The 18753-nt window shown below is 39.1% G+C and overlaps 1 protein-coding gene across 1 annotated transcript in view; it reads right to left on the reverse strand.

Annotated features, from left to right (window-relative positions):
• The window catches only part of celf5a (cugbp, Elav-like family member 5a), a 289807-nt gene that overhangs the window by 108194 nt on the left and 162860 nt on the right, over positions 1-18753 (reverse strand). The window contains exon 3 of the mRNA XM_036586607.1: positions 18622-18670. Coding sequence (XP_036442500.1) covers positions 18622-18670 — 49 coding nt within the window. The remainder of the gene's footprint in view (positions 1-18621; positions 18671-18753) is intronic.

The raw sequence follows: 18753 nt of genomic DNA on the forward strand, positions 1-18753 counted from the left end.
AAACTCTGCTGCAGCAGTTCTCAGCCTAATGGGGCCGCCAATAAAACGGCAATAAAGCATCACATGATCACATCAACAACACACTTTCTAACCACTGATTTCACTGGATCAATGGAAAAGAAAATAAAACAGAAGATGGTTTATTGGTTTCATTTTGTCAGTTTCTGGAGCCATGATAGACGTGAGTTTTTCGAAGCCAATGTTTCTGTAACCAGCTGTAACTGGCCAGCTAATGCTAACAGCTGGCAGCACGGTACGGTAGCTTGTGCCAGTGTTTATTTGCTCGTTATAATGCAAGATGAGTTTCATGCAAGCGAAGTTGGAGCCTCTATGATCAGCATTTCTTGCTTGATCACAGCAATCACAGCAATTGTAAACTGTAATTGTAAACACGACTGCATTAGTATTGTGAGGATGAATCGGGCTTGAGCACAAACTAGGACAGAAACATACGTAACCTGATGACTTGCATTTACTGTCTGAAACTCAGCTATGATGATGATGATGAAATGGATTTTAACTGCTGGAAAAAAAAGTCCCTCTGATGTCCACAGAAAGAGCTCGGTACAAAGTTAGTTGTTTGAAAAGCTATGAAAGACCGAAGGAGACATGAAGCTCTTATCTCAGCCTGCCCTTCCATCGGCAGCGCGTGCGTGGGAGTTTTTCGCAGTGATTTCTCCTGCTGATCACGTCTGTCCTCCCTTACACTGCGATCTCTGGCTGCTTTTCATGATAGTGCATCTCTGTCATTAGCCGGGAGTTCACTTGGAGGAGGCTAATCTGGAGAGAAAAGCCACTGGGGCTCTGATCTCGCCAATGAGCCTCCCCCGCCATCAAAGTGCTCTTTGAAGTTCATGTTCTTGGGGAAAAGATTGGTTCAGGTGTCAGGTCAGGGTTCCAGTAGCTGAAGGTAGGGCGGTCATTTGAAGCCCTCGGCCGCCTTTGTGTTCTTAGCCTTCCCTTCATGTTTATTACGAGAAAGCAATCAGCCAGGCTGGCGCTGCAGCATGCCAGCTTTCTTCCTAAGACTCTTCCTCTGCTCTGAATGTGTTATCTTTTGTAAAGACTGCCTTTGAGGAATGAAACTGTCTTGTGTCATTTTTTTGGCCTACATTGACAATAAAAGCTCTCTGCTGGAAGCAGCTCAACATCACATTTAGAGCAAGTAAAGGATGTGCTAGTGCTGCTGATAGGCCTTATCAGAACATCATCAGTGTGGAATGTAATAACACAACCCTGACCCTTGAATTAAAGCCGAAACACAGCAAGCAAGGTCAAAATGGTCAGAATGTTAAGGAATAACAACATTCCGCCAGGCGACATTAGCAGATCCACAGGTATGCGTTAGCTACAGAGATGAGTTAGCAATGCTAATGTACTGGAAGTTCCTTCACGCTCCGCGGCAAAGGTTACAGCTCCTCCGACTGCGATGCTTTTTACAGCTGCCCAACGATCTCTTCTCTGCCCATTACCTGCATGCTCGTTTGCTTTCCCCAGCGGGGGAATCGCTGGGCTGTGCCGGACCCCAGCGTGCTAACTCGTAAGTAGAAGTAAGCACTGTTTAGTGCTCTTCTCCGCACCTTCTGAAGCAGCATGACTTTAGCATAATGGGGCGCTGCCCCTGCGAGTCCTGGCCGGGCCTGGTTTTGATCCAAGGTCTAACGGCTGTCTGCCACAGGCCTATTTTTGGAAGTGCGGTGGGCATCATAAATAATGGAGCTGTAAACGATCCGCGGCAGGTCTCGGAGACAGATGGATGGAGGTAGGGAACGAGGAGAGCGAAAAAAAAAAAAGAAGAAAGTGAAAGAATTTAGCTCTCCTAGGTCCCCTCTTCTTCCTTTTTTTTCATTATTTGTCATTCACAGGTTGTTGAAACAGAAATTCTATTGAAAGATTGCAAACTTTCAACCCATACCACATTTATATTCATCAACAGAAGGAGCCTTTTTATTTATTATGATTTGAATTTCAATGAAGTGGTCATCTGTTAAGTTTTTTTTTGCATTTGCTACAATTGTTAAAATGTTTTTGTCATTTTGACAGTAAAATAAGTGGAAAAAGTTGGAAGTGCAGATCTGAACTGAACAGAATTTGTCATGATGCTAATTAAGTAATTATGTAATTATTAGGGCTGTCAAAGTTAACATATTAATAATGTGTTAATAACCTTAACCTTAATTACATGTTAATAATGCACTAATGAAACAATTTTTAAGACTCTTAACCCTGGTGAGCCCAAAGTTTTGTTACACACTTCTATAACCTAAGAGTAGCTCTATTACTTTGCACTGATGTACCTGTAGTTACAGAATAATAAGTCTTTGTATGAAATAAATCTGGACTGTTAAGGGGTTAATGTATTTTCCTAATTTGACCCTTTGAACCAATCACAGAAGTGCAGGCTAAGGTCCAGCTAGAATCTTTTAGGCCTCTCACTCAAACATAGCTTGTAAATGGCTTTGATAGCAATACATTCAGCACCTTCAGCAAACTATGCTGAATAGTGCTTGCATGAATCCTATGGGTAAATCAACAAGCTACAAACTAACAAATGCAACAGCAAAACTAAAAGCTCCAGCTCCACCTAAGAGCCTCCACTGCAACAAGAACAACAAGCTGTTTAAATAAAAGTGAGAACTAGAGGCTACAATAACAGAAGAGCTGGAACCATTGACTGTATAAATATGTAACAATACACTCATTGGCTAGATCATGTTGCTCAAAATGGATGTAAGAGTTGAAAATTGGAAACTGTGTTCACTCTTCGAAAATTACACTTGTTACACGTCTGTTCATGTTCATACAATGAAAATAATGTTATTAAAATAATGAAAGTGATCAATACATTATGATGTATTACAAGGGCTGTCAATGTGAACATGCTAATTATGGTTTAATAACTTATTAATCACATGTTAATAACAGAGTAATGCACAATAATTTTTAAGACTGTTCGTGTATTTTCCTAATTACACTTCATGTCTTTTCACACAATGAACATAGTGTTATTTAATTATTTAAAATGATAAATACACTGTGATGACATTTGGTCTGCTTATATAGGTATAATTAAATACCTTGCTTTTAAATGAAAAAAAAACTTGCTTTAGGGTTAAATATGAGCAAATGAGAGAAAATGTGATTAATCACAATGACCTACACATAATCTGTGTAACTGTGGTTAATTGTTGCAGTCACTGCTCTGGTAATTACAAATATGGTAATATGCCATTCATAAGGTTATTCAACACATCAGTAAGCCTTTCATGACTGCTGACATAAACCTGCATAAACATTAACAAAGGCTTATTTCACCAAGCATCAGTGGTCGGAACACTTGCTGAGGTAAACCAACATAAAAATAAAAAAAACAGTTTTAATAACAACTGATTGCTTGTTGGATCATAATGTTATGAATATTAATGTAGGTTTATATCAGTTGTGATAAAAGGCTTATCTAGGTGTTATGTAGCCTTGTGTATTGCATATACAGTGTGAACTGAATGTAAACATAATTTATGATGTTGCTAGCTAAGGAATTGGTTATGTAAGCTTGTAATTACAGATAAATAAGTATCTAATGTAAACTGACAGTAGTAACTCTGGGCTGGGGAAATGCTGAGGAGTAGAGCTCATTGGTAAGATGAAGCAGTACAGCATTCCTCTACAGCCTCACACTCATATTTTCAGATATTGATGAATCACACGACAGCGCTGAAGATCACTGCCAATTTGGGAAGCGAGGGCGGATAAAGCAGTAGCTAGAGATGACAGTGTCTTATGTTGAGTCTACGGCTACCCACATTCATAATCCATTCCCTAGCCCCCCATCCAAAATCCCTCCTTCCACGCAGAAATCCATTAGTCTCATCATGTGCACATTGCTAAGTGTCTCTCCAAAAAAAAGGCCCAGCCATTGGAGTTTGAGTTTCGCTGAAATGCCTCATGTACTTTCCATTCACCTGACTTCTTTAGAGTGTTTTAGATCCTTGAACCGGAGGAAATTGAACCGTACTGAATTATGGAGTTTAAAAAAGAACACAAAGGAAAGTGCATTCATTGAAAAGCTCTCTTTCAGAAATATGAATAGCTTGAGAAATACTTGGATTGTTACTTTCATTGTCCTAAGAATGGGAAAAGATATAAGTGCTCTCTCTCTCTCTCTCTCTCTCTCTCTCTCTCGCTTCTTCCTCTCTCTGTATTTAGGGTGGGTGAAAAAGAAAGGAGAAAGAAAAGGGGAAAGAAAAGCATAACGTTCCATATTTTTAATCTGATCGTTCTTCCTGTAATACACAAAAAGGGTACAGGTCAGTGTATATTACCCTTAGCTTTATGGGAGTATGATAGAGGAATAAATTCATGATGCTGTCCTCCACTGCAGTCCACCACACAAACCTTTACATATGTGGCATTTGCAGCAACATACACAAACATATCATCTTTAGCACCCGAGAACCTGACCTGAAAAAGCTGTCTGAAAAGGTCTGAAAGGTAAATCACTGACATAAAACCCCACAACTCTGCTTTCTTTTACATATGTACTTTTTTTGCCATTTGAAGAAGTTGCCCTTTACATCGTGTGAACAGTTCACGGCAAATGGGCCAAAAGAAAAGGTGCTTTTAAGGTTCTTTAAAGAAACACTCTGGTCAAAGTGTAAAATGTAACCATCATTAAATCTGCTTACTTGCCTCGTATGGTTGTGCCGCTGTAGTGTGTAGAGCGCGAGTTTCCAGTTTAAAGACTGGGAAAAACACCCTTGTGATGATGCGTATCGAAGGTGGAAGTAACTTCCGAAAAACTACAAGCACTTTGTGGCCTATAATAAAGGGTGAGCTGTTTTCCCCCTCTAGCTGGCTAAGGCAGAAAGAAGCCTGACAGCTAAGATTATGGCTCAGAAGCCAAATATCACTTCTATGTTTATTCGTTTAAACATTAGTGAATTTATTTATCGCAGCATGGGGGGATTCCCACTGATAGCCTGGTGTATTTGCATAATGCATGCTGGGTATTGTAGTGAAAGAAAGTTCACAAAAAAGATACAAAATTGTGAATTCTGTCAAACTGATGAGGCTGACGGATGCAGTGCTGCACTACAGAACATAACATGAGAAATAACATTTTAAAGATCGTCTTAGGCCGAAATGTCTCAGTTATTAAATTAAGAATGTGGGTTTTTTTTTTTTGGTAACACATTTTTTGGACAGTCCACTTTACATGCTTTGTAGATACTTAATTTACTTTCAAGTTACATTCAACTAAATATACTCTAAACCTGGCTCTAATCCTAACCTTAACCTCATCCCAAAACCTAAACCCAACCCTCACCCTGGTCCTAGCCCTAACCCTGGTCCAAATCCTAACTCTAACCCCACCATGAGTTTCAACAGATAGTTTGTTAACAAGTTTAAAATCTGTAGATAATCTATAGGGGACTATAGTGGATGATCCAAATAAAGTGAGACCATTTATTGTTCTATAAGGTTTGTAGATACAAATACAGGGTTTTCATACAACACAGACGAAAAGAAACATTAACAGAAGCTTCGGTTACAAATATAGATGAATAATATTTAATGACTGGTCAATTTATGGTTATTTTTCATAGCTGTGTTATTTTTAACTAAAAATATTACACACATTGCTGGTCAGATTGAGAGTATTTTACAGCTATAATGTAGTCTGTATGAAAAGGACTGTGATTCTAATATGATTCATGTAATATGGATGTAAATCGCATCATATTTGGTTGATATTCTGTATGTTTTATCCTCATAGTCATTGCTGAAAATCTAATATGCTGGAGCCAAAACAATGTCCATTTGGACAAGGTTGGACAAGATTGGACAAAATTCAAATTAATGTAAAATTTTAAATTAAAAAAATTTAAATCAAACAAAAAGTTCAAGTTTAAAGTGCGTTATTCGTTTCCAATGCTATTTATTTTGTACAAGTGTGAAAGGTCACACTGTTGGGCTGTATCTGCTGTAGGTTTTGTGTTGTAAAGCTAATGCTAATGTCAATGTTTCCAGTCTCTGTGTAACTACAGTGTGGTTGCGTATCATTGCTAACAGGGAACTCAACGTTATGTAGTGACTCTAAACACTGATAAACACTGACTCGAGTGCTACCATTTTGAATGGGATTTTACCAGCATTCTGCCATGATTTTGCAACAATACCTATTAAATAAACACAACTGTGGGCAGAGCTCGATACGTCTATTACTTATGCACCGAACTGAGTTTTATTTCACTTCATTTACACAGTAAATTCTTGTGTTCCAGTGGAATAAATGAAAGTCACGACACATTCATACAATAATGAATGCCACGCTAGAAGTGCAAGAGAAAAAACTGTACAATGTATCGTGAAGAAAAGCAGGAGATCTCCAGCTTTTATTCAATAAATTTGTGAAAGTCATTATGATGTCCTGGATTTCACATGTAATATTCATGTTTTATTTAGAGCACTTGTGGAGATATTTCGGCAGTGAGCCGGTGTCTATGAAGCCTACAGTAAGCTCTCAGATGGTGCCATGGCTGTGTGGAATGTTCTGGAGGCTGCTGGGTCTCCGTGCGGCTCTACAGCTAGTCGGGCCCTAATCTCCTCCCATCTGCTGATGGAGCTGCTCGCCCTGCACTGAGCCCAAAGCCTGCCCCGCCCCATCTGGGCTGCTCCAGCCCACCATCAGCCCCTATCTGACCTGAGTGCATAAAAATGTGAGTAATACTTTGAGAACATGGGGATAAAAGGAAGACTGAGTCATGTTTAGAAGTGCTTTTGTCTGTCTTGGCATAATAAACCGGATAGAACTGTGGGTGCAATTCTGCTGAATTCAGCATCAATAGCAAAACGTAATTTTCTATTTATAGTATATTTTCTGTTTTTTTACTCAACTTCTGAAAATCATTAGTTTTACTTACTTTACATTCTGTTGTCGGCACTAAAAGAAATATGTGGAGCTAACAACATACTAAAAAGTACAAATAGTTAAAACTCTGAGTACCAATAGTTGTAAGATGCTGAGAAGCTTCACTGTCTCTGGCCACTGTCTCTTGACTCGTAATCCATCCTGGGAGGTAGCCTAGTCATGATTCTAATACCTTTTTACCCCTGGTTGTGGGGTTGGTGGTGGGAGGGGGGTTATTTTATACATTTTTCAATTAATGCCTTAAAAATTTCAAAATCAAATTTGACTAAAGCTGCTTTCAGATGGTATGGACCTATCGAACATCTTCTTTCAGTTCATTTTGACTGATATGAACACTCCACCCACACTCAGGTCCACACAAAACTAATGAATCAAAGTCCAGCAAAAATTGCAAGTCTCAATTTGCTGCTGGTGGAAACACATTTTTGTAATGGTCCACACCAAACAAGGCAAATCAGTATCAGAGCATGCTTTTCTCTTCTTCTAGCAGTACATCAGTACTGTCTGCACTATCTGCTTGTTTTAACATCTCTTTACAGACACTTGTTTCATTCCTGCAGCATCACCTGTTGTTAATAAGCAGATGAGCAATAAAATAATAGTGAAGCAATGCCTTTGATTTTGGCACACAGATTGCAGATGTACTGAACCAATGACCTGATTGGTTACATTCAAATAGCCGATCATAAAGAAGCAGATATCAAGTAAGCTTTATTATTATTGCATTAACTATGAAACACATAGACATTAAGTGTCTATTTTCATGTAAAGTAGGAGTTTTTGGCTCAAATGATGTGAAGTCAGAGCAACAGAGCACTTCTGACCAATAAACAAACATCCACATGTTGATTTGGTACAGTTTAGCAGTTTCAGTATGAAACCAGCCAAACCAAATGAAAGATACAATGTCACAAAAACTCAAACTCTGGTTCAGACTTTAATAAATGAACTAGGTGTGAAAACAGCCTAAAATGCTTTTCCCTACTACCATGATGTGGTGCGTCTCATTCTGCCTCTGCAAAACATTTTTCTGTTGGTGTTCAAAAAATAAATTTGATGTGATATAATCATTCAAACATTCATACAGCTGGCTAAACTCAAAAAGGTAAGTTGGGAGAAGAATTTGGAAAAGAACTCATAAGCTATTTTTATTCAAATTTAACGATCAAATCACTCAAACCACATTTGGAGGTGGTCAGGGACGCATCTTGACCCCCATCAACACAAGGGTAAACAGAATGCCTTTTCGTAGACAATTACAAGAGCGGAAAGCGTCTGCTGAGCGCTGACTAGTACGAGAGAGAATAAACAAGAAAACGAAAGATGGAGGATACGGGAAGTTCACGTTAGCCCCAAACTAAAAGCTTTCATGGAGCCCAGTGCTGAAGTGTTCAGGCCAAACTTGTCCACTCTTATAGTAAGAGGGGAAAAGGAGTAAACAAATGGAAAAAGGAAACCATGCATGTGTTGACATGCTTTTTACACAGGAAAAGTACAATCAGATCTCGTCTGATCACACTGGGGATGCATTTTAGTGATATGTGTAAATGGAATCTGGCCAAAGTTCATCCAGATGTGAATCCAGACACTATCCAGACACAAAAACACATACTAATGCGAGGTGTAAACAGGCTCTGTTAAAGAAACTTCAAATTCACTGTTGATCTGACTTTTTAAAGGTGTTTTGCTCAATCAACTTGATAAAAATAGTAATTCAAACTTCTGTTACGTTGAATTTTTTTCAGTGGCAGCTTTCTGTCTTTTTAGGATTATCTATAGCTCATTTTATTGGACACATCCAACATAACTATATTTACAGTACTACTTATTATTCAAAACCTATTTTAGATCTTTAGGATCACATTGGAATCATATTAAACATGTCAAAAGATTGAACACCCCTGGTCAAATGATGTTTTGTTGATTTTCTAAGTGAAAATAAGTCCCTCTATACGCTAAAAGAGGACATATTTTTTACAAATTTTAGTGCAAAATTTTCCATTAATTTGCTGAGTTTAATATATTAGAAAAAAAAATAAATAAATAAAAAATCTGCCAAAACTTTTGCACAGGCCTCATCTCATGTTTTATTTTTTCTAATATGTTAAATTCAGCAAATAAACAGTAATTGTGTATTAAAATGTGCAGAAGTGTGCTCTCTGTAGAGGACGTGCAACTTATTTTCACACAGAAAATCAACAAAGCATGTAATTTGACCAGGGGCGCCCAAACTTACGACTGTATCTGGAAACAAACTGGTTTTACATTATTGAAAACACTGATTCTAAACTTTTGAACAGTAGTGTGTGAGTTTCCTGTGTGGGCTTGAGAGACAGAGAGAGAGAGCGCGCGAGGGGCAGTGGAGGCCGTGCAGGCTTTAATGAGGCGGCTGCATATGAAGGAGCGTCATTAGCGCTGAGAGAGCGAGCAGCCTGGTGATTGCAGTGATTTGGCTGGGCTCCTTCTGACCCAAACGGCCAATCAGAACACCCAGAGAGGCTCCTTCAGAGCGCATGCAATCAACCAGCAACACACTCATACACCCCTCTCAACAAGAGCCTCCAGCCACACAGCTAGCACACACTCCATAGAGGCATATATGAATGTGGACTGCAAGACAATCTGCCTCTATAACAGCAACTAGCTCAAAAAATTGAGCACACAACAATAATGCACTATAGAAATACTAATATTATATTGTAATTCCACCGATTTTTCAACGTATCTGCATAATTAAATCATTAAGACAAAATGTAATGAAAATGTAAATGTAAAAAGTTATTAAGAGCAGTTTGAGTGGCTTACCAACCCAGATTTCTTTACAGTGGTGGTGATAGGAACCAGGGGTCGCCATGTCTACAACACAAATATATAATTTTATTTGCTTTCCAAAACCACCAGTGAACCTGCAAGTGTCTTCTGAGTTTTTGTAATGTTGATAACTATGTTGATGTTGATAGTATAATAGTTTTACATCTAAAAAAAGCTGCCTTTGGGTACTATTTTACCCTGTATGTATCTCTCCATCATGAATGTATTTGGGAAAAGAAACAAATGTTTGAGTTAAATTCTTATCTTAAAACTATGTAAAGCAGTCACTTTAACTGCAGAAAATCAGATTTTGTCAGTAATGCGATCAACGCAGCACTTGGGTAATTAGATAATGGGAAAACTTTGGGTCTAAATGAGTCAGACAGTAATCAGATTTCTGCTGTGCAACCAGCCAATAAACTCATAGAAGACGTGACGTAAATGTAACATAAAACTCAAACTTCATGCCACAACTTCACGCCACTTTACCTGAAAACATGAACATACATCATCTTAAAGATGAAAATATTTAAATCTTAAATTCTTCGAGAATGTAGTTGGTTTCAGCATTGCTCAAAAAGCAGACTGAGAAATCTGAAAGAAATCAGAGTAAGAGTTTACATGTACTAAGAAATCTGACTACTGACTACTACTTTATCGATATCTTAACTGGATTTCTAGACCTCACTCTGATCTAAGAAATTGGAGTGTGATGTTTACATGACCATTTGAATAAGTGCAGAAATCTGATTATGATTGGATTATTGAGTGCATGTAAACGCATTCAATGTCTCAAGCATCAGGTGAAATATTTGTATCCATTTCATGTAAGAACTTTCTGTGCGAGAGCTTTTACAGGCATTAAGTGCTTCAGACGAAGTTTCTCTAGAACAGATGGCTTCACATCAAAACACTCTAAATAACTTTGTTTACATCTTAATCATTTAAATATGCAGAAATTCAGAAAAATCATGAGAATTTAACTTTAAACTTCAAAGACACAACACGAGGCACTGCTTCAACAGTTCAGCCTATCAGTTGTTATTTATTTATTTTTTTCAAATTTTCACAATTTCCCTAAAATTTTAGCCCTAATGTAGCTGATCATGCAAAACATGTTAAGTGTCTTTAATTAGCACTGGTAATTTAGCTAACCAGTAATTCAAGCTTACACCACTTCAACTAGCATCATAACAGTGTGTTATCTATAAAAATCAATGTCAGAAACCACATAAGCAAGTCTATTTGAGGTTACTTAGTGAATCAACATGTTTGAGGCAAGTGTGTCAATGCTAACCTGCCAGCTACTTGTTAGCTACATTAGTCTCGTAGCTCCACTGCAAGGCTAAAGAAGCAACTCTGGGCACCACTTATGTATTAACTGATCACTTACATTAAGACCAAAGGGAGATTTGTGTAATATTTTCAGCAAACTATCACATTGGGGAGCAAACAAACAAAGTGAATGAAGAAACATTAGCATATCATCACCAGCGTAGCTCTGCAGGCTGAGATTGGCAGGGTCTTTCCCATCCCGCTGTGTGATTCATCCTGTCCCACTCTCCTTTTGTTGAGGGATAAGAAGACGAGTTTGTTTCTCAAGGTGATTGTGCTGGTGATAAGGGAGCAGCTCTTATTGAGGGTGACAGCGGCGGGCCGGGCGGCAGCACTGACCGCATAACCTTGTGCCTGCGCGCCCTTCTGCAGCAGGCCTCCCCTGCCTCGCTTCAACAGGGACACAATCTGCTGGCTGGAATTACCTCGCAGCCGGAGGAAAACTAAACATGATTTCTGACCTTTACTTCTCGTGTTCAACAGTAACCTTTGGTGGTCCTCCCATGCAGCCCAGCGCGGGTGCTGAAATGAATTCCCCAACGCTGCTTTGCATGCGTGTGATTAGGACTGTGTGTGTGTGTGTGTGTGTGGATATGTCTCAGAGTTAGTTGGCCGGAATATGTAGGCACCCTGCTAAAAAGGCATGATTCGTCGGTTTGCTGCACTGCTTGGTGAATGTGAGTTCTTATGTTAGCTAGATTTGGGGTTGAGGCACATGCTGTTTTGCTTTTCTAGCCACTTTTAATGTACTGATCTTGAGTTTTGTGCTCAGACAGACTTGCCTGTGTGGTTTCTGACACTGTATGGCATACTGTTACCTAGAAGAATGACCATATGTACGTTGAATAGCTAAAAATACTAGCAGCAGTCATTGTGAAGTATGTTTTTTTCTGTACTTTTGTCCATTTTTAGATAACAGTTTATCATACGTACCATTCTTTAGATTGCTGCACTGTTGGAGGATATGAATTATTTAACTGGGGATTCTTTACATAGCCTAAAGGGGGATTCCTCTAATTTTTCTACAATTCTGTATAATTCAGTCATTAAAATGTAAATACAGTCATTCAGAGTGGTTTGAAGCAAAATGTCTCATTTTAGAGACGCTTATCAAGTCAGAATTGTTCACAGTGGTGGTGATAGGAACCAGACGTCCGAAGTATTTAAAGCCTCTTAAAGATAGCACTCAGAAATGTTTTCCATGAAATGGTTACAAATACATATCCTGGTAAATGAAACGCTTTATGAATCAATTAAATACATTTTAAAAAGTCAGGGTGGAGAGGTACATGCAGGATGTTATGAAGCAAACTGTATTTAAAAAAAATGTTTGATTTTTACCTTTCTACATCAAACCACCCCAAAAGACTTTGTTTACTTCTCAACACTTCAATTATTCAGAAATGTTGCTAAATTGGAAGAATTCCTTAGTGTTTCCATTTCTAACCTCAAATTGTTTGAGAAAGCCTCAACACGCTTGGAGGAGAGCCCTAACCATTCAACGTGCAATGTAAGCGTGCAATGTGAACACCAAAACTCAATCAATAGTTTCCAAAGGAGTGAGTAACCATCCAGTCCTCCAAACCATCCAAACCATAGAGGCCTACATCCAATCCCTCCCCAAGGAATGCTACAAACTGCACAGCCCCTGAGTGCTTGCCAACAGACAGTTCATGTTCAAGTCGTAGGACACGTCTCTGCTTTGTAAGAAATCTTTTTAGCTCTGGTCCCTAGGCATAAGAGTATTTTTACCGTGTGGCCCAGTGCTGGCCCTCGCACGGGGATTAGCACAACCTTATCCATCTCATTCTTTTCCAAGTGTCCTAGTATTTATACCCGGCCGAGTGCAATCTAAGCAATCAATCTACAGTTTCTCTTTTTCTCCACAGGAAAACTCTCAGTGTTTCCAACATGCTGCCCCATTGTTTGCCCTCTTCCACAGACAAGACAGAGGAGTGCAGCAGAGCAATACAGCATAGCAGCTAAGCTATATAATCATAGGTTTGGAGTCATTACAAGCTTTTTCAGAGATGAACAGTGAACAGCTAAAGCAGCCTGACTTTATCAGTCAATCTAAAGCATCAACTTTATCAGATCAATCTGACTCTCACTTCCAACACCACACTACCTCAAGAATCTGCACTGTGGACTGTACTATGCTGTGATGACTATCCTCTCCGCTGGCTAATTTGCTAAAGTTGTTAATTAATTTAATTTTTTACAGCACTAACATAACATGTGCAATGTGAAAATGATGCTGACATTTTCTGTATCTAAAAACAAAGCCTACCTACAGAACCAACAAAATGTTTCATTTTTAAAAATTGAAAGGAAAAAACATATTTTTAGTCAAAGAGATTAAAGTTAGAACATTCTTATTTCATTTAGCTACTTATATATCATCGCTGTTGGAACAAAACCTCTTTTCTCCAAAATGTGAATTTTGTAAGTTAATTGTAAGTAAAACAGTTTTATTCCAAAGTACATTAAAATGGAAAATGGAGATACGTGTCTTTTTTTTTGGGTTTTTTTTTCTGGACAGCAATGAAACACTGTAATCATTTATTTAGAAGTATTTTACTCAAATATCAATAAATTATAAGCCTCAAGATTTTATCACCATGATTCAAATAAGAAGCATTCTGGATGTTAATGTTATTGTAAGTGCATTCTGATTATTAGCTTTCTTGGTCATTAAAGGAATGATCTACAGATTCATCATTTGGCATAGATTTAATATCTTAATTCTTTAAAGCTTTCTGGGAAGTCACTGAAAACTATGAAACTAAAGCTTTTAAATAGTGATCCTACTCTGTTGGTCAATCAATCTATCTCTCGCTCTCTCTCTCTCTCTCTCTCTCTCTATATATATATATATATATATATATATATATATATATATATATATATATATATATAAGGAAAAGGAAAAAACCTACTTTACTTTTAATTTGTCAAAAAGACAAAAATGGAGATATGAGCTTTTCTTCAGCATCAATATATTACTTATTATGTATATCGCTGTTGCCAGAAGAAAACCTTGTCTCCATTTTTTGACATTTTTCAATTTTTGACATAATTTGAAAGTGCCTGTTGCCCTTTACATTATGTGTACATTTCATAAAGAATGGACCAATTGAAACGGCTCTAAATGACTTGGAAAAAAGTCTGGTTCCACTGACTTACATTAAAAGTAACGTAGGTTTTTTTCCTTTTCCTGTAAAGTTGTCATTTGGAAGATACGAGGTTTTCTTCCGACAACAGCGATATATATATATATATATATAATATATATATATATATATATATATATATATATATACACAAGTTCAGTGAGAGCAGCAGGGACTGCATGTTTTGACTTCCTCCCATTTGCAGCCTCTTGTTTTCATACTGCTACATTACATCTTGCTTTGAGGGGAACTGGAGCTTTCTACTTTGCTGTTGCTTTTGTTAGTTTGTAGGTTGTTGCTTTATCCATACTTCTCCTGCAAGCAACGTAGCTTGCCGGCATTCTCTGCTGATGAAATTATTGAGGTTACTGATATTGCTGGCATCTGTAGTGTGTTTGGCTTGTAAATGATACGTCTGACAAAGACTTGATGTACTTCAGTGATAAACAAATTCACAGCATGGCAGTAGATGGACTTTTATTAAGACAGCCATCATTGAGAGCTGCCATTTAAAACCTTTATTTGAACAAGAGGACTATGATTGCAGAATCATGGCAACAGTGGCTGGGCTTCAAGCTGGATAGTTTAAAGGGTTAATCAATAAAATGTGTTAATGGTGTTATGTATTTGTTTACTGCTCAAAATATCTGTATCTGCAATCTAATTTAAAATCACACATTTGAATCACTGTTGTGTGTGGTTTAAATAGAAGTGAGCATCAATCAGAGCATATCTGTTCATTCTGAAAACTAGATTCATATTTGGTTATGCATCAATACTGAGCAAAACATAAGCTGGACCATGATTTCCTGTTGGCAGTCAACCTTCTGACCACAGAAACCTCCTTGAAGTGCTACAAACGGAGAGCCACAGGCTGACAGACGGACAGACAAGCAGGCTAAGAGGGAAAATTAAGACATGAAAACCTGCCTTTTGGACTTAGTCACAGAAGGGGAAGGTGAGCATTTGGGGGCATCTGTACAAGGGGGACGGGCATAAGGAGGGTGGAAATCAAAGAGGCTAAAGCTGATTTATCCTCTGTTAGGGCTCAAAGGGCTCCGAGGGGCATTGAACAGCCCTTCAAAAAGCAATAGCAACCACCTTTATATCCAGCCAGTGCCAGTCATCAGCTTTGCCTCTGAAGTAAAATCAATCTGTTTCATATCAGAGCACCAGGGGAGAGACAGCGAGAGAGAGAGAGAGAGAGAGAGAGAGAGAGAGAGAGTACGTGTATCAGAGCAAGGATAGAACAGTGTTCAATAAGCATATGTCATCTAGAGAGTCGTGAAGTAAAAATAAAAACATGGATGGTGCGTTTGAAACCTCATTCAAATTCTTTTTAATTTTCAACTTGCCATCCGCTTCCAACCACTGTGAATTGCTGGGCCGGTCAAATGAAAAGCACCCATTACTGAGAAAAACACTTATTTCGTATCGTTTTCCTCAGCAAAATTGTTTCCTCAGCCAAATAGCAGACAAACTGAATGTACCAACTGCATTAAGTGCATAGACATGATAATTGCACGCCACTGACAACAGTGGAATCAAAACCAGTCAAAGCGTCCTCATAAATTCAAGGTTGCAACCTGTCAACTTTCCGTGTACTTTTAATGATAACGCACCACCGTCTTAATTTATCTGGGCAGTGTGTCAACCAGATGACCCATCGAGGAGATCTTTATGCAAGTGAGCAGCAGAGACAACCCACTGTAATAAGGAAAAAAAAATTGAGAAAGACAATTTAATCACATTATCTTTGCAGTCTTAATAACTAGAGACAGATATTCCATGTGGACTAAGGTTTCTTATGGTTTAGATGGGGCCCTCTGAGAGGACATGATTGGACTTCTTTTTTTTCAAACAGGTGCAATGACCTTTAAACCACTTAATGAGATTATGAGAGTAATTAGAAGTGGAGCCACCTTGGGTTCCACCCGCCAAGCTTCCCCAACCCCAGAGAACAACTGCTGTCCATCCCTGGTGCCATCTCGCCATTACTGCAAGAAGTATAATTAAGTTCTTCTGCATGGATCCTCCACCACCTTGGGGAGTGGAGCAATATCCCCATGCAGTATGAACACATTAGCACTTGGTACCTCAACCAACCCCACTACACTCGCATCCAAGAGGATTCTGCAGGACAAGGCTGGGGATAGTTAGAAACCGGCCCAAACCGTTAACGTCACATTGGTGCTGGATTGCTCCTGAGGAGCTACTCTGACCTGTTCATTTAAGATGATGTGTAACTATTGGGTCTGGCCTAAGCACGCTCTTCATCTCCGGCAGGATCACCAGGAGTCAGGCAATAAGGGGGCCTGAGGACGGCCAAGGGGAGCCTGGGGAGTGCTAAAGCCGGCCACTTGCAGGGAAGTCCAAAGACAGCTGAGTGTCGTGGTTAATGCGAACACACACCTCCACAATGGCAAAATCAATGGAGCTTTATGGGGCATCAATCTCCACAGAGCAAGACCTGCTTGTATACTGCTGGGATGGACCATTTGGGGCCAAATTGGGAGCCTTTTCAGAGAAATACAGGAAGCTTTTCTTCCCTTAGAATGGTGGAACGGTCCGGAACATGTTGCTCGCTGCTATGTTCTTCTGATTCATCAGCAGAAAACTGGAAGTCTGCACAGTCTCAAGAGAACAAGTGAGGGCCGCAGAACACCACTTAAAGCAAGTCTCTAGCTGACACCTTGTCGCACCGGATAAATCCAACTAGAGCAGCACAATGTATAGTTTGGTGATCATTATTGCCATATTGGCCAAGACTACTAAAAAGTAGACCGCAGTGTGCAGTATATAAAGCCCTTGACCAAACCAGTAAATGCTTTAGCACATGAGGTGCACATAAATGTGAGCAAGGCAGCATGAATAAAGGCACTCAAAGCATCCTTAAAAGCAAAGCAAAATTTTGGTCAAAATAAGGCAGGGTAGTTATGTAATCAAATTAACGTTCTAACAGTATGAGTGTTAATGTGATACGGCTAAATGGCCTCAAATCCCAAATGAATATTTATTGTATTCTGGTATTTTTCTTGATGTTTTTACGTATCAAAGTAGAAAGAAAAAACCTTCTGAACTTGTGGTGGAAGGTATGCAACAATATCTTTATTTAATTTTGTTTAGTCTGTTGTTCATGAAATTCTGACCCAATGCAAAGAGTAATATGAGTTTTCAGATTATGCAATAATGCATCCTCATTCTAAAAGCAGTCTGTGGTGAAACAGTCCTTAGCTGTGTTCCAAAGCCTAGGCTGCAGCCGAGGTAGGCTGCATTCTCGGCAGCTACGTCATGGAAGGCTGTTCCAAAGTGAAGGATCCTTCGTATACAGCCTAGAAATGCAGCTTTCGAGGATGCAACTGATATATCCTTCCAGGCCTTTGGTCACCCACAGTTTGCTGAGCACAAACGACGCAAAAAAAGCCAGCATTACGAAAATGGCGGAAACTAAGCCGTTGGAGCAGAGCGTGTTTTAAAATATAAGTTGTTCACGTCCTTGTATTCGTCTTCATGACCTTATAGTGCAAAATGACTGATTAAAGCATTCGTCCACATATCATATTTTAATCAGAAGCATTTGCATATATGTAGTTTATCAACATAAGCTTGTTGGCGTATTAGCTACCATAGCAAGTTTCACGCCGCGATTTCAAGTATGGACTTGGGAGTGAACTGTTTGTTTTGATGTTTTGATGTGAACTCTTTTATATCAATAAAGTGAAAAAACTCAGTTTTCCACACTGAACTTTTTTCAGTATATCCCAGTAACAATATGCAGTGATGTAATATTGTATAGCCCCACTACCAAAACATGACACATGTGCACCATGTCAACATGCACCCAGATCCACATACAATAAAAACCAGATCACATGGACGAAATCAAGAGAGTGAATTAAGGGTGAGTAAATGAAAGTCTTGGCAAAGACCTGGCAATATAATTGATTGTTTGGCAAGCTGTGCATCCTTCTCCACCCAACCCCCACATCCCAATAGCGTTTACACCTCTTGTTTACAATACACCCCCTCCGCTTGACCAGACATCTAGTTGGGAGTTCGGGGCCCAGGGCTGCCGTCCCAATATCCCAGCTAATTACTTTTTAATTTACAGTGTGTCGTTAATGGGCTTGGCAGGGGGAGCAAGGTTAGACAGGCAGCAGAAGCCACTTCCTTTCCATTCAGTAGAAGCGCGTCCTGCTTAATTAAAATGAATACTCTGGACATCCATCAGACAGACACAGAGCGTGCGAGTGAGTGAGTGAGTGAGTGAGTGAGAGAGAACAAGGGAGAAAGAAAAGCAGAGAGAAGGGGAAAAATCAGCTAGTGCAAACACAGCAACATAAAAAGCATGAGAAAAGGGAAGACAACTACCTCCACGGCTCTCGCTGTCGGCCGGCTTCACCTGGATGGGGCGAGTCATCTGTGAAGGAAAAAGAAAAACAAGCAAGAAACACAGAGGTTAGTTCAGGCATTTGTTAGCAAAAGCGGATAACAGAATCCAAA

This window comes from Colossoma macropomum, unplaced genomic scaffold (assembly GCF_904425465.1).
Source record: "Colossoma macropomum unplaced genomic scaffold, Colossoma_macropomum, whole genome shotgun sequence".
In the NCBI taxonomy this organism is placed as follows: domain Eukaryota; kingdom Metazoa; phylum Chordata; class Actinopteri; order Characiformes; family Serrasalmidae; genus Colossoma; species Colossoma macropomum.